At 42.9% G+C, this 15521-nt stretch overlaps 1 protein-coding gene and 1 non-coding gene across 2 annotated transcripts in view; one reads left to right on the forward strand and one right to left on the reverse strand.

The window, feature by feature from the left end:
* The window catches only part of RCAN2 (regulator of calcineurin 2), a 209289-nt gene that overhangs the window by 22955 nt on the left and 170813 nt on the right, over positions 1–15521 (forward strand). The window contains exon 2 of the mRNA XM_072944872.1: positions 10522–10748. Within this exon, the coding sequence (XP_072800973.1) occupies positions 10524–10748 (225 nt within the window). The 5' untranslated portion in view covers positions 10522–10523. The remainder of the gene's footprint in view (positions 1–10521; positions 10749–15521) is intronic.
* On the reverse strand, positions 824–897 carry TRNAT-AGU (transfer RNA threonine (anticodon AGU)). The gene has a single exon. It is a non-coding gene; the product is annotated as a tRNA-Thr (tRNA).

Consider the following 15521-nt stretch of genomic DNA (forward strand, 5'->3'; position numbering starts at 1 on the left):
AAGGTGTGGGGGTCGGGTGCTCAGTTTAAAGCAAAAGTAGGTACCTACTCCATAGACAGAGTGCGGTCCTGTCTCTCTCAGAAGGGAGAGCAGCCACGAGGTGTTGGGGGCTTTTATGGGCTCGGCAACTTTACATGCTAATTAGTGGGAGGATTATTCTAATTACTTTGGGGGAAGGGGCAGGGATTCCCAGGAATTGGGCCACCGCCCACTTTTTGACCCTTTATGGTCAGCCTCTGAACTGTCCTGGCGCCTGCAGGAGTGGCACAGGAGTGCCACTCAGGATGCCAATATATTACATTGAGCGTATTATGAAGCTCAGGGTCTACCGGAAATCAGATCTCCAGCCATCTTGGGCCGCAAGGCCTGCTGGGAGCCAAATCTTCCATCATCTTGGTGTTAGTTGCTGTATCATTCCTTGAATGTCCGTTCCCAGCCCTCCCTGTCCTGTCTCAGTGAGAATCAGGAAAGTACAAGGAGAGGAACCACAAAGTATGTGTTGTGAGAGGTACAAACACGGGATGGTGGAGGTCATCTCGTCTTGGGCTGGTGGGGCTCACAGTGGGGTCTGAAGACAGTGGCCCCAGGTGTGGCTTTTAAGATGTCAGTAGCTGGGGCTGGGGATCCGCACAAAGGCTCCGAGGTGAGAGAAGCTGGAGTCAGTGGGTCAGGGGCTCACAGCTATCTACACGTTAATACAGATAAAGCCCTCAGCACAAGGGGAGCTCTCGGTACTCACTGCTACTGCTGGTTTTTTTTTTTTTTTAGGTGGGGGAGGGGGTTGAGGGGTAGCTTATTAGGTTTACTTATTTATTTATTTTGATGGAAGTACTGGGGATTGAACCCAGGACCTTGTGCACACTAGGCACACACTCTGCCACTGAGCTACACCCTTCCCCTGTTGCTGCTGGTATTATTACTGTCGTTACTGACAGAACTGGAGCCTGATGCAGGGGTCTGTGGTTCTTTTTTCCTACTCACCCGAGAGGAGATACATCTGGGCAGGAAGACCGTCACCTTCTCGTGGGTGTCCGGGTTTGCTGGGCGGAAGAACTCTTTTTATCGAATTTGCTAGATCTTAGGGAGTTATGGGAGATTTTCCGTGTGAAAGTGGCATGAACATTTAGCTATATTTGAGAAGAAAAAGCTGCATAGGGGCTACTGTGCACTGAGATAGATGTTTATCTTCGTCTTCCTCATTTCTTTCCATTTACATTAAAAAAAGACCTAACACTCAAGCTGATGATTGTCTGCTCATCTTATTAGAAGGAGTGTAACCTGCCTTCTCTGCATCCTAAGGAGTTCTGAGCAGCTCTCCACACTCCACCCCTCCCCAGGCAGCCTTCCAGGCTGGCTTGCCTTTCTTACTAGAAGGTTGGAGTCACTCAGACCCTTCGTGGCTGGATTTTCGCCAAGGGTAGGGCCTCTCTTAGCTCCCCGCTCCTCTGCCCAGCCCCCTAGGTCTCATCTGAAAGCAGAAGGTGAAAGATGAAGATAAACCTTGCTTTGGCTACCATAGCAACCCTCACCTGCTTTGCTGTTCACTTTAGAAGTGTCATCCTTCGGTGAAAAGTTGTTTTGCATATAATTGCTTGGCTCCTCCGGAGGCTTGGGGCTTTCTTTGAACTTCTTACAGCCGACGAGAGAGTGGTCTTCCGCCTTCTTCCTGGGCGCAAGAATACCCATCGCAGAGAAGCGGGCGTCAGTACCAAAACGGAGATGCTCATTCCCCTTTCGTCTTTTTGCTCTTAAGAAAAATGCTGTCATAAATGGTGAATCTGTGACTATATTACACATTTTCAGATTGAATTCTGCTGAAATTAGCCTGTCAGATTTCTAGACGACCACCCACTTACGAAGACCGCCCTTGATTTCTTCACTGATCCCAGAGAGCCTCTCTTCCATCCTCTTCTGTTCTGTGCGGTGCCCCAGTGGCTGACCTGTGTACTCCACATCACAGCTCCCCTGCCCTCTGCTTTCCAGTTGGGTTTGGACAATGCGAGGTGCCAGCAGATCAGAGAAGGAGGGCTCGGGTCGGGGTGGTGGGAATATTGACTCCCCTGGCATCCGCTTCGTGGTGGCGCTGAGGACTGGCTGTATCCCTCAGCCAAATACCCCTCTGTCTCCAGTTCTGGTGACCCCTACCCCCTCCCTTCTTCTCACCTCTTCCGGCTGTCAACTGAGGGGGGAAAAAAGCACACGCTAAAAGTTGAGAATTATGTTTTATTCGATGGACTTTCTGAGGTCTTAAACCTGGAAGACAGCCTCTCAGCGCTGAGGGACTGCTCCAAAGACGTAAGGGAGGAGCCAGGATATATAGGAGTTTAGCAACAAAAACCAGTGGTGGGAACATCAAAAGATTACTGGTAATTAAAGAAAATCAGACATCTCAAGGAATTCAGTGCTTTTCTCTGTATGGGAAGATGCAGGAGTCTGGGCTCGTTGAAGTCATTCCTCTGATATGCACCTTAGCTCCCTAGGGCCAGTACCCTGCTCTTCTCCATCCCAAGTCCCCTCGGGGTGCACAGTTGGCTGCAGTGGCTGTTGGCATGATGGCCAGGCAACCTTTGTCATGCACAGGCCCGAGGGATATTGCTTGCCCAGGGTTTTGCATTATTTTCTGTTGTTTCCCTCGAGCCACCCACACCTTTGTAAACCCAACTGGGGCCTGCCATCTGTTTCCTGCTGGGACCTTGACTAATACAGTGACCCGAGCGCTTCCCCTTTGGATGAGTGCTCCGATGTCGCTTGCTTGTTTTGTTTCCTAAAGCTCTGGTTGCCTTTAGGTTATTCTTTGTAGAATCAGATTTTCCAGTCTATAAGAACAACCTTTCACCCTCCTGCCCTTCATAAAGGTGATGTTTCCTCTCTCTGACCCTCCTCTCCTGCAGCAAATCTGTTTTGGACACGTTTTTCTGGATGATGTCAGTTAGGGTGGAGAAATGGAATACCATGTCCACACTGCTTGTCCCAGCTGACCCTGCGGAAGTTTGAGGGTCTTCCTTCCCTTTTTATTTTCTCCATCGCAAGAACACGTAAGATGTACAAATCCTCTCAGGAGACCATGGGCATTAAGACCCTACAGCTGTAAAGATGTTTTTTCGGGCAGGTTTGTAGTCCCAGCACTGCTGTAGAATCCAGTGCAGTAGGAGATGATGACAACTTGTGTATTTTTTTTTCCCAACTTCTTAAAAATTTATAAGAAGCTGCTTCCTCGGGGAGTTGAATTAATTGAATTATTGTCCCGTGGGAGCTTCAGATGGAAGAGTGGTCCCGGAAGGTGTCCTGAAGGAAGCCACGAGTGAGGAATGTAGATAATTCCTTTTGAAAACCACGAGGTGAACACCACATGTTCCTGGTTCTTTCAAGACTGATCCCAAATGGTACCAAGAATAGCATGAGGTTCACACAGCTCGGCGGGTGTGAAAATTCTGCGGCTGAATTAAATAGGTTCCATTATATTTCAGAAGGAGCTCTAATGGGCTTCTCTGGAGCACAGCCTAAGAATATCGTGTGTCTGCTTTGTATCCCAGGATGGCTGGGATGGTTTGTGGTCGCTAATAATTATACTTCCATCTCCCAGTAAGGTGGACACAGTGAGCCAAAGACCTGGCTCATCTCTGAGAAGGTCTAGCGAGGCATCAGAAGGACCCCGCCCATAAGACCAGACCAAAAGTGAAAGCCGATGATAAGATTTAATTGTAGAATGATAGTTATTCATACAAAATTTGTTTCTAATTAGCTCATTTTGTCCCAGGTATCGTTAAAGAATCATTTAATTTTAGAGCTGAAGGGATTTGAAACGCTGCAAAACTTTAAGCTAAGGTTCCTGTTCTTTAAAAAAAAAATAAATTGGATTTATTTAACCTTCTGTTCAACTTAAAAATAGCTGCAGGCATTTCTTTCTACTGCTTATTAATGCAACATTACGTTCCTGGGCTTGGTCATTAATATTCAAGCTGACATGGTCATCTCTAACTTCTTCCAGACTAACAAATCTCCCGTAATCCATTTATTTGTTTTGCAGTCAAAACTGAATTTAAAGTCAGAATGAATTATTCATTAATCATTTCCATGTATCCTATTTCCTTATTTATCCTCCTCCGCTGGCTATACCATGGAATCAAGGAACATTTTTTTTTCTATTTATTGCCCTCCTTGCAAAAAGTTTTACAGTCCTGTTCTTCATTTAAAAAGCAGACGAGTCGAATCTTTAATATTCTTTTGTCCAAGGAAAAATGAACTGAAACTTAAGTTGCTTTTTGGGTATGTCTTGCTCATTTTTCTTCTTTTATAAATCATTTCCTATTTTTTAAAAATTCTTGCTTTCTGGTTTGAATAACCTGGAAAACAAAAAATATAGGCAGGTTTATTATGAGCATCAAGTAAAGCTTTCAGCACTGGAGAGAGCTTTGGTTAAAGGTCATACGTTCCCCTTTCTTGGGCACCTTTAAGCCCAGAGAGAAACAGATGTCTCTTTTCTTGTGAATCTTCTAATCATGGAAAGAGACAAATATCAAAGTGAGAAGGAACCTTAGAGGGAAACGTCGGCCAGCCAGCCGTCTCTCTGGTCCTTGCGTTCCCTCTGTGACACCCCCCCCCCCCAGGTAGGCACCACCTGCTCTGTGGAGCTTCCTCATTGGCCGTCCCTGCGACAAGTTGCTCACTTAGACATGAGGGAAGACATTTCTGTTTTAACCTGAATTGTTCCAAGATCCACGGCTCCTTTCCTTAAATTGGATTCTTTTCCTCAGGTTCATCTTCTACTCTCTTAGTGCCATACACCAAAAAATGACGTTTCCCCTTTCAGGATGTGGGGGCAGCTGTGAAGCAGTCCTTGCCTGTGCTTCCCAGGCCCCTGGTTCTTAGACAACAGGACTTTTGACCCCTCGATGAGACTGGATAGTTTCCTTAGGAAATATTCCAGTTTTTCTGTCCTGGGTGGCCCTCAGATTTGGTGGCATTAGTCTTTTTTTTTATAGGTCACCCATCACACTATTTACTGGGTGATTTTACTTGAGAGTGAAGCTACTATGAACATCTCCATGGATGCTTGTAATTTAATTTTTCTTGCCATGGCTCTCCGCGCCTCCCGTGGGCTTATCTATGACCTCCCCTTCCTTCTTGGTACAGTTTAAAACTTCCCAGATCAAAACTCCTGTGGGCAAAATACATGGCTCCCCTCTCTCATGAGATGTACCCCTATTCCTAGAAAGGTGGGTTTTTGGGTTTTTTTTTAGGATACTGCAGTTCAGAAACCCTAATCTCCTGCCTGTGGATAACACTGTGACAGTAATGATATCCAACACAATCAGATGTCTCTTTGAGTTCCCTCCCCCGGACTTACTAGTGCCGTTTATTATATTTATATTTATATATTTTTAATGTTAGGAATGAAAAGTGGGAGTTTTGGAAAGATTAATTCCTTGTGTAGAAACCCAGGAATGTCTGAATCATCTAAGTTTATTGGGAGAAAGGGAATTTATTAACGTATTTATGCCGCATTTACTCAGTTGCTACTTCTTTGTTGCTGAACAGGCATCTTTAAGTGTCAAGTGGTTGGTCTACATACTAGGAACCATACTGTCTTCATTTTAGGTCCTTTAATCTTTATTTAATAAGTGCTGTTGGGTTATCTGAGGATCTTGGATGAAATCGTTTTTACATCATATAGCAAAGTAATGAAATAGTTGGAAATCTTCCTCTTTCCAGGCTTCCTTTTCTATTAAAATGAGTCAAAAATGATTTATATGCTCATTGTCACCTACTTGGTAGTATCTAAATAAATAGTTATTTTGCTTTTGGTGGTGTTTGGACGAGGGGCAGGATTCTTTTTTGTTTTTTTTTATTTTAATTGCTGTCTTTTGCCTTACAAATATCTTTCCCCTCTAGTCACCCTCCAACCAGACCCATACCAAATGGTCAAGGGGCATCCCTGCCTGTTTCTCGTTGTAATGACATGAGCTTAAGGTTATGGACATTCACTGAAGTTTGAAACTTGTTTACACCCTCACCAGCAGTAGACGGTGGCCAGCTCTGTGGTGCTGGGTTCCTCTGCTCCAGACAAGCCTGTACACAGTGATAAATAGCTTTAATTCACGCGTTGTTTTGGAAGCTTCCAAAGACTTTTACTTGCCTCCTCTCACTTGATGTTTGCAGTAGACAAGGCCACAGTGTTGCTCCATTTTGCTGACATGAAAACCACGGCCCAGAAGGCATGCAACTTACAGCAGGACTAGAGCCCAAGTAGACCCTTGGAGCTCTTTCCAGTATTTCATAAAAACGTCTCTGCATCTGAAGAAGTTGTGAGGTTCTCCCAGGGGAGACTTCATATTTTAAAAGTGGATGGTGGTTTTTCTTTTCCAGATGCACGTAATGATGGAAACTTATGCTTTCTAAATGTCAAACAACAGAAGAATGCTTAAATAAATTATGACAGATCTATACAGTGGGATGCTGCGTGGCTATTAAAATTAATGTTTTCAAAGATTATATAATGATGCAGGGAACTGCTCATGGCTGTATCAAATGTTTTGTGAAAAATGTGAGATACAGAACAGCAAGATCTCAAGTTTGTTTCAAAATTATACATAAAAAAAAACCCAAAATGCTAGAACTAAATATACCAACCTCTTAGCAGAGTTTTCTGGATAGTAGGATTATGGTTTACTTTTCTTCCCTCTTTTTTTTTTTAAATACTTTTCTGATTTTTCCAGTTTTTTTCTTCAGTTAACTCATATAATCAGAAAGTGTAAATGTTACCTTAATTACACTCCACAGATTTTCAATTTTAGCTGGAGGAATGCTTTGAATGATTTCTTGTTTTCTTTCATTTTTAAAATTACATTTGAAATGAGTGAGTTTTTATTATTAGCATACACATTTGAAATAAATAACGTTATTTTCAGTGTACATGTTTTAAGTTGGCCACTATAACGCATCTGCTGGTCTGTTGTCTCCTGGTAGAGACTCCTTTTTTACAGAATTCATTAATTCAGTCCAACATCGTCTTGCGGGCTTTCTTAGATGTACCAGGCTGAAGATGGCAGAATGAAGGCAGCTCAGTCTCTGCTCGCAGGAAATACCAGTCTGGTTGGAGACACAGTGATCGTGGTGTAGAGATGGGCTATGACAGGGCTGTACTGGGTCCTCCTGAGTGCTGCCAAGGAAGGATGCTGGGTTCACAGGTCTCGAGGGAGTTTGGGGAGCCCTCCCGGAAGGGTTGTGTGTAGAGCTGAAAGCAGCTATTCTCTTCTGGATGGCCAGCCTCCGATTTAGAATAATGACAGCATAAATCTTCTTATGCCATGTGGGCAATTGTAGCCTCAAAGCTATTTCACAGCAATTAATAAGAGTTTTGAAATTAACTTTAAAAGATAAACTAGTTATTTGGGGCTGAAGAGCCTTGACCCTTCCTTATGAGGGAGTTCTTTTAATCTTCAGTGTTTCCCTTTCTTTCTGTTTACTTGAGTTTACTGAAGGTTAGTGGTAGTACCAAAGCGTAATAGTCTTGCTTTGAGATGATAGCAATGATGTGCTTTTATAGTATTCACTGGTACATATCCTTTTATAAATGGTTAATGCTAATTTTGATCACTTTTAAAAAATTCCTATTTCATTCCCCTGTCTCTTCCTTCTCATTTGAGGGAGGCAGATAGAGTTTCTTGCTCCTGTTTTATAAAGATAAATGGAGTCATAGAATGATCAACTGATTTCTCTAAATTGTGAGTCAGTAATGGAACTGGGAAGAGAAACCAGGGTTTCTTTGTTCAGAGCTCTGACTCTAAAACATTTCTCCGCATAAGTAGAATAGGTTGTTTGCCAAAAATGCGTTCACCTTTTAAATCTTTACTGAAAGTAATGAGCTTAAAATAAAGTCTCATGAAGGTAATCGTATTGTTACAGCTTAGAACAGAAGTTAAGGCTATTTGAGTAGATTAAAATGAGTCCTGAGTGAGGCTTAATATTTGGGCTATTTAATTAATTTGTTCAGCAATGGATTTTAATTCTCTTTGGAAAAAGAATAATTGAAACATTCTCAGACCCACTTAAGAACATTATGGGATCCATTTTGATTAAAAAATGTTAAATAAGAGGGGCAGGATTAAAAATAAAATCAGAAGTGACACTTAATATCTTTATTTCATGCTGCTGGATAACTTTATTATCAGAAGACTTTCCTATAATCTGTTGATGAAAATACAGTGGACCCTTGAACAACACGGGTTTGAACTGCACGGATCCACATATACGCAGATGTTTTTCAATAAATACGCACTACAGTAGTAAAGGATCTGCAGTTGATTGAAACCGAAGATGCAGAACCCTGTATAAGGAAGGCCAACTGTAAAGTCATACTTGAATTTTCTACTGTGTAGTCAGATGGAGCCCCTAACCCCAGCGTTGTTCAATGGTCAACCGTAGGGGGAGGGTATAGCTCAGTGGCAGAGCGCATGCTTAGCATGCATGAGGTCCTGGGTTCAATCCCCAGTACCTCCATCTAATAAATAAAATTTTTTAATAGGTCAATTGTAAAACTACCTTAATATTCTCAGTAATTATATTTACTCTTAAAATAATTAGTACTCTAATAATGATAAATGATAGTTATTATGCATAGTATACTAAAATATCTGAAGGAGCAGTATAAATGAATATGAAGGAAGGTAAGTACATGAGTTGTTTCATTGAGTTCTTTTTCTTCTAATTAAAAATATGCATATATTTTGCATTAATTATAGAATGAAACAAAGTTTAAAATATGTACCATATTTTTGTTTAAAATAAATATTTTGTTGATTTAAATACAGAAAAGACTTCATTTACTGGAGTTCTGAGACATTAAACTACAAGAGTGGCTCTGTTAAGATATATATAGGATAACATTTTTAATTTCCACAGATAGTGATCTGAGTTTTGAGTTCTTATTTGAAATTCTTTGAGTTTTGGCTCCTATTCCCAGCCAGGCCTACGAGTTTAGATGTAATTCCTCTTTTATGTTGCCCCCAAATACTGTTTATCAGGATCCCATTGGGGCTTTGTTTCTAGGAAAAATAAAAACAAAGAAACAACCTCATCATAATGCTACACTCAGAATTCAAGGGAGATACGGGTAGAAAGCCGCATTTGTCTGGGGATCCGGAACTTGTGTCTTAACTGAACTTGATGGGGGCAGAGTGACACTTTGTGCTGCTCCTTTCCGTCCTTGACCCTGCGGCTCTGCTTTGCTGGGATGGGGGAAGTGGAGCTTCCTGCAGACGGTCTGGCAGCCACCTCGTAAGTGCCAGGCAGCCTCACCTGGGTGCCCAGGGGCAAATTATTTCACCTTCCAGGCCTTTAATTATTGCTCTTTGAACAGAACAGTATGATAGGCTTGAAAACAGATACGAAAGAAAAAGGTAGATACTGACTGTCCTTGAAGTATGTGGGAAGGCCGACAAAATCTATTGAATTATGTACCAATTCCAGTATCAAAAAGTGGGAAGACTCTTTAACTGGCTGCAGTTGGGTAGATTTCGAATGTAAGGGGTGATGAAATGGCAGGGTGATGGAATCCAGGTAGATGAGATTCATACTGAGAAGCTTCGTATCGGGGGCTGTGAGGGAAGGGGGTCTATAGACCATGGAATGGCCAAGATAGTACTGATTTTTTAAGATCCAGGGTTCATAAATTACTTAGAGTAATTATCCCAGGCAGAAGGGTGTGTGTGTGTGTGTGTGTGTGTGTGTGTGTATGTGTGTGTCCATCCTCACTGTGGATGAACAATGAACTATTAGAGTTACCCTAATCAGAATTCAGGTGGTGATGAAATAGACTGTACTTCGTTAAAGATAGACTTGCACTGATTTTGATCTTTATTTCATGTCTGTGCTATAGGAGAGTGGACTCTGGTGTTGGACTCCCTGAGTTTGAATCCTGGTCCTGCCATTTTCCTGTAAAAGTTACTTGCTTAGTTCCTCAGTTTTCCCCTCTGCAAAATGGGGGTAATATTGGTACCAACCTCATAGACAACGGTGCAGATCTCAATAGATTAGTTACTGCATGTAAACCATTAAGAATGGTTCCTGGAACTCAAGAAATGCTAAGCATTAGTAGTGTGGTTGTGGTATATAACTCATCAAAGAACTTTCCTATGTGCGTTTTTGTTTGAGTGCATTTGATTTCTTTTAGGGAAGCAAGGCTCAGAGAGTTTATGGAACTTTCCCAGGTCCCAAGTCTGGCCCCTGACAGCAGGGCCAGAGCCCCTGGCCTCCCAGCTCCAATCCTGGTCAGGTGGAAGGTGTTTTTGCCCACAGCATGGACTGGATTCTTGCCCAGGAGCAGGCCTGGGTGGGAAATTGTAACTCAGAGATCAAGGGGAAAGTGTGAACTTGCTGGGTCTTGCCGCTTCTAATAGCCCCTGCTGCTTCTCCTAGTCATGCTCCCCTGCTCTGCCCTGGACACTCCAGAACTGCGTCCTTCCAACCAGGTCCTGAGGAATCGAGCCCTCCTCTAACCCACAGCTGTCTCTTTGTCCTCAGGAATGAGGGGAGAATCTTACTTCATTGGAATGAGGAGCCTGGGGCAGCAGGGCCACGTCCCGGACGATGGAGGGCTCTTGCTGCTCTGCTGCGTAGACAGAGACTGGGCTGTGACTCAGTGCTTCACGGAGGAGGCCTTTCAAGCAATCACTGACTTCAACGACCTCCCCAACTCACTGTTTGCCTGCAACGTCCACCAGTCGGTGTTTGAAGGAGAAGAGAGCAAGGTAAGAAGGCTGGCTGCTCCTGGAAGGTGAGGAGATGGGGCGTTATCTTCCAGCTATTTCTGTTGCTCCTTTGTGGTTGATGTTTGGAAGTTTTTGAAAATGTTTACTTGGCCCTCTTCTTGGCGTGCATAGCAGGAGAAGAGGAGCCTGTTCTGTTCCCAGTCCACACTTGGGGTGCACAGGACAAGGTTGGACATGAGACTGTGATGAGTGGAATCTCACTGTCTGCAGCTCTGATGTCCGTCTTACAAAACAGTGGTGCAGGGAACAGTCATTGCGGGAGATACCCCTTGGGCTAGGGAGCAGATTTATTTTAAAAAAAAAGTTTTATTTCCCCCTATTCTGCTCAAACCATAAATTGCCTTTCCTCGACAGCCCAAGCTCTGTTTTCACCCCAACCCTCCTGCAGTTTGATGTCGGTTCTAAAAATAGCTTCTTCAACTGGGTCCTGTTGCACTTTTTAGAAAGATGAATTGGTTGACTGTCTCCGTCTTGCTTTGCTCACTAATTGTTTCACGTGTGTTTTAAGAATTTGCATGAACACGCTTCCCTCCTTGATTTGAAATAATTAGGGAATGAGGTTGTGTGTGTCCAAGGATTTTCCAGAAGATGAAGTTTGCATTTTAAAGAGCAAACTTGATTTAGTGTACGTATTCTTGGAAATCAGTAAATATTCCTTTTGGAAATCTTTCTGAAGTTCGTTTCGGTTTTCTCTCCCCTTTTAAGTAGGGAGTCTAAATGGCTCAGACCTTCCCTGCTGGATGTGGATTTTCAATTGTAAATGTCCACTATTACGCTGTGTTTAAAACACGGCCAGCTCTTTTGGGAGATAGGAAAGGGCCTTTTTTTCTAAACTGAAGTGTGCCTCTGTGTAAGATTAAGAGCAGGATTTGTGGTTGCTGTTTCACAGACTTGGGCTGTTTTTACCCAGTGCTCAAGTCCATACTCTGTTGTCTGAACACAGTTACTGGAAGTCTTTGTTCTGGATTTGGTTGGTTTGGTAAGCCATCCTGATAGCCCAGAGGACTAGGAATTATTTCAAGCCGTTTAAAGATAGTTTTATAATTATATTATTTTGGAGTTGAGTAGTTGAAATGATAGGCTAAAAATAGCTTGAAATCCAAGGAATTACATGTGATTAGAACCCCAAGAGCTATGATCACCATACTATTGAAGCAAGAAAATGGCACACAGCCCTTTTGCAAAGAAACTGGGAATTCTGCTCTTGGATTATAACCAGGTTATAGCACAGGTCATGGTTTATTCAGAGCACTTTCCCTGAAATCTACCTGACATTAACCATGAGATACACTTCCATATTTTCTTGTTATGTCATCTATTTAAATATCAACAATTAGAAGGATTTCCCTTAGAGGTTTAATAGAGGTTTTGATTCTTTCCTGATTAAATACTTCTCAGTAGATTAAAACAGGAAGATTTAGGGGGTTGCTAATCTCATTCAGGAGTGCAGCTCAAGAATGGCTGATCCAATGAACCAGAGCTGGTTACATAGAAATGGCTGGGGAGTGGTTCACGGGAATCTGTCCATGTCTATTTTGGTCTGATCTGTGATTGAATAATAGATTACCAAATATTCTCATTTAATTTGCATGCAAAGTTGATACATCACAGTTTGACAAACAGTATTTGACTTTAATATAACCCTGATAAAATACTGAGGTGAAAACAATATGATGTAGCTCAGTGGAACCGGCTTGAAATGATTGAGATCACAAAATTTTATAGTCAAGGAGGTGAATTTTATAATTGGCCAGTGTCTACCTAATTAAACTTATTAAATGAGACCGAAAATCTTTCGCCTTGGTGCGATGTTACAGCCTGCGTTTGTGGAATGTCTCCAGGATGTCCAATAACCTGATCCAGACTCAGTTTTGATGTGATTATTTGTACAGTGTTGAGGGCGACAAAGAAAGATGATCAGATACCAAATGAACTAATCACAGAGGCAGGATCACCGAGACTCTAGAGAAAAAAGTGTTTGAGGAGCCTCACAGCTCCCGTTTTTATTGCCATATGTTTCTCTTCATGTTCCAAACTTTTCTTCTTTTACGTCCATTCGTCTCCCTCCTCCCAGCTATCTTAATAAAACTCATTGTCCGTATGTCCTTCTCTCAGGATAGTCTTACCACAGTGTTCAAAGTTCGTGAATCTGAGCCACGAATTCTGATGGTGGTTATCCTTCCTGAAGGGTGGACACTTGGGGGCACTGTGCTGAGTGGGTGGGAGATATTTTTAGGTAAAGGGAAAAGAATCAAGACGCCTTTCCAGCGCTTGTATTTGCCTATGGCCAAAGGTGGCTGTGGGGGCTGTCTGAAATATTTGGCTTTGGGAAGATGAATGCCTTCAGCAGCCTGGAATTATCAGGGAGATAAGACCTCATAGGTGAAGCTTAGTTTTAATTTAGAGGTCCAGGTGGGGAGGTAGTGACACGTGTAACTTGCTTTGGCGAAGTTACTCACTTTGGCGAAGTTCTTTCCTTCTTGGCACAACCTACTTTTTGGATTCATCATTTCGTGATGTTGGTGGACTAGAGTTTAACTTGTTTGTTGCAATTATTATAAAGCATACATTTTAACCTCTTAGTTGGGTGGGAATTAAAGCTCTTGCTTTCTGACTTTCATGATTAAGTCTGGCGGTCATCTCTTTTCTGTTTTCCCATCTATCGGAGATACTTTTCCTAAGCCCTTTTCCTGTTTGAGGTAATTTGGAAAGTCCTGGCTTGGCCTGCTCTTAATATAGGTAACACCCCAGGATATGATCTTCTGGTTATCTTTGTTTCTGCTTATCAACATGATAAATACTCCGATATGCTCATTTCTGTGATCCTATTTAAATTCTAGGTTCTGACGCCTAAAGAACACTTTTTTTTCCTAACAGCTTCTTGAGGACTGTGATGTTCAGTCCAGTTTTCTGTGAGGCAGAATTCTGTGTGCTTGTATTTTGATTTGATGCTTTTGCAAGGCGTGGGCACATGCTTCAGTGTGGCTTGTTGTGGTCCAGATGGTTGAGATTTGTTTATATAACACAAAGCAGAGCCGGAGCTGGAGGAAATTGGCATCTGAAACCAATAAATGCAGATTGCCGCTTGCATGCTACAGCTTGCAGCATAAATATTTTTGTACGAAACACATTTAGAACGGGGATCTTCACAGCATGTAACGCCTAAAAGTTACCAGGGGTCATTAACCTTTGGCAGGTTCCCCTGGATTGCCTCTCTGGATCTAGTGAGGCTGCAAAAGTCATCTCAAGGCAGGCGAGGCTGGAGGGACACCCTGCGGGCTGCCCTTGTCTGTGCTGAAGGGAGGTAAGGGGCTGTTCCGTGAGGCATCGGCACTCACAGGTAGCTAAAAGGGAACAGTGGATCAGCCACCTTGAAACCTTGAACCACACTCAGTCCAATAAGGAGAAGCCTGGAAGGTGAGTTGATGTTGGCCTGCAGAATTTTTGAATTCATTTAGTTTATTAATAGTAACAGTAGCAGCAGACTCTTACATAGCGTATGTAGCCAGGCGCCAGGTACTCTTCCGAATGCTTTCTGGACCTTGAGCCCTTTCATCGCCATGACGACCCCAAGAGGGTGGTCTTTTTTGCCTCTCTGCCTCCTGGGCACGTGGCAGGTTTGTATTCCCTGAACAGCCCTCCCCTCCACGAGTTCTGGAAGTGACCTGTGCTGCTTCCAGCCCCAGCATTTAATTACCGATGTTTGACCCTGAAGGATGTTCTTCTCACTCTGCTAGGGCAGCTGGCACAGCGCCGGGTGTGCCTGTCCCGGCAGTCTGGCTCACGGAGCGAGGACCAGGATGACAGAGCAGGGTCCTGGCCAACCTGTGAAGAACGTGCAATGCGACAACGACAACATAAGCCTTTGTTACTTTAAGTCGCCGGGATTGGGGGGTTGGTTGTTAGAAGGTGACTCAGTCCATCTAGGTTAATACAGTGAGTATGATTCTCCCCATTTTTCAGATGAGAATGCTGAGGCGCAGAGAAGGTGCGTGCAGGCTCCCAGCTGGGAGTGGCAGAGCAGGGATTCAGATCGGAGTCTGTGCTCTTAAACCTTGTGCAGGACTGCCTCCTGATAGACAAACATTTATTGAAAACAGGTGTGATGCTTGGCCCTGGGGACGCAATGGTGAACAAGGCAGCGTAAACTCATTGAATTTAAAGACTCCCGAAGACAATTCAAACAAGAAAACAATCATCTTAAATCCACTGATGCTACATCAAAGGGGCATTTAATATATATTTTCAACTCTATTCACTGCTTTATATATACACACATACACACATGTGCGTGCACACACACAGAGGTTTCTTATTGCTTTTGTTACGTTGTTTTGTTTCTTAAATAAGCGGGCATTTCTGCCAACCATTAAAGAATATATTCTACCAGAAAGGGCATAAGATCAGAGCCCTGGTGCCACCAGTCTTTTACCTTTGTTCTTCTCATTCCTGGATCATCTCAGTGCCTCCTGAGTGGTTGGAGTGATTCTCTGTTCAAAGATGCATCTTTTTCTTTCTTTCAACTTTTTTTTTTTTTATTGAAGTGTAGTTGGTTCACAATGTTGTGTTAGTTTCTGGCGGACACAGTGCTTCAGATACACATATATACACTCCTTTTCATGTTCTTTTTCATATAGGCTATTGCAAGGTATTGAATACAGTTCCCTGTGCTGTACACTGCGACCTTGTTGTTTATCTGTTTTATATATGAGTGTGTATCTGCAAATCTCGAACTCCTAATTTATCCCTCGA

The sequence above is a fragment of the Vicugna pacos genome, chromosome 20, assembly GCF_048564905.1.
Source record: "Vicugna pacos chromosome 20, VicPac4, whole genome shotgun sequence".
Taxonomy (NCBI): domain Eukaryota; kingdom Metazoa; phylum Chordata; class Mammalia; order Artiodactyla; family Camelidae; genus Vicugna; species Vicugna pacos.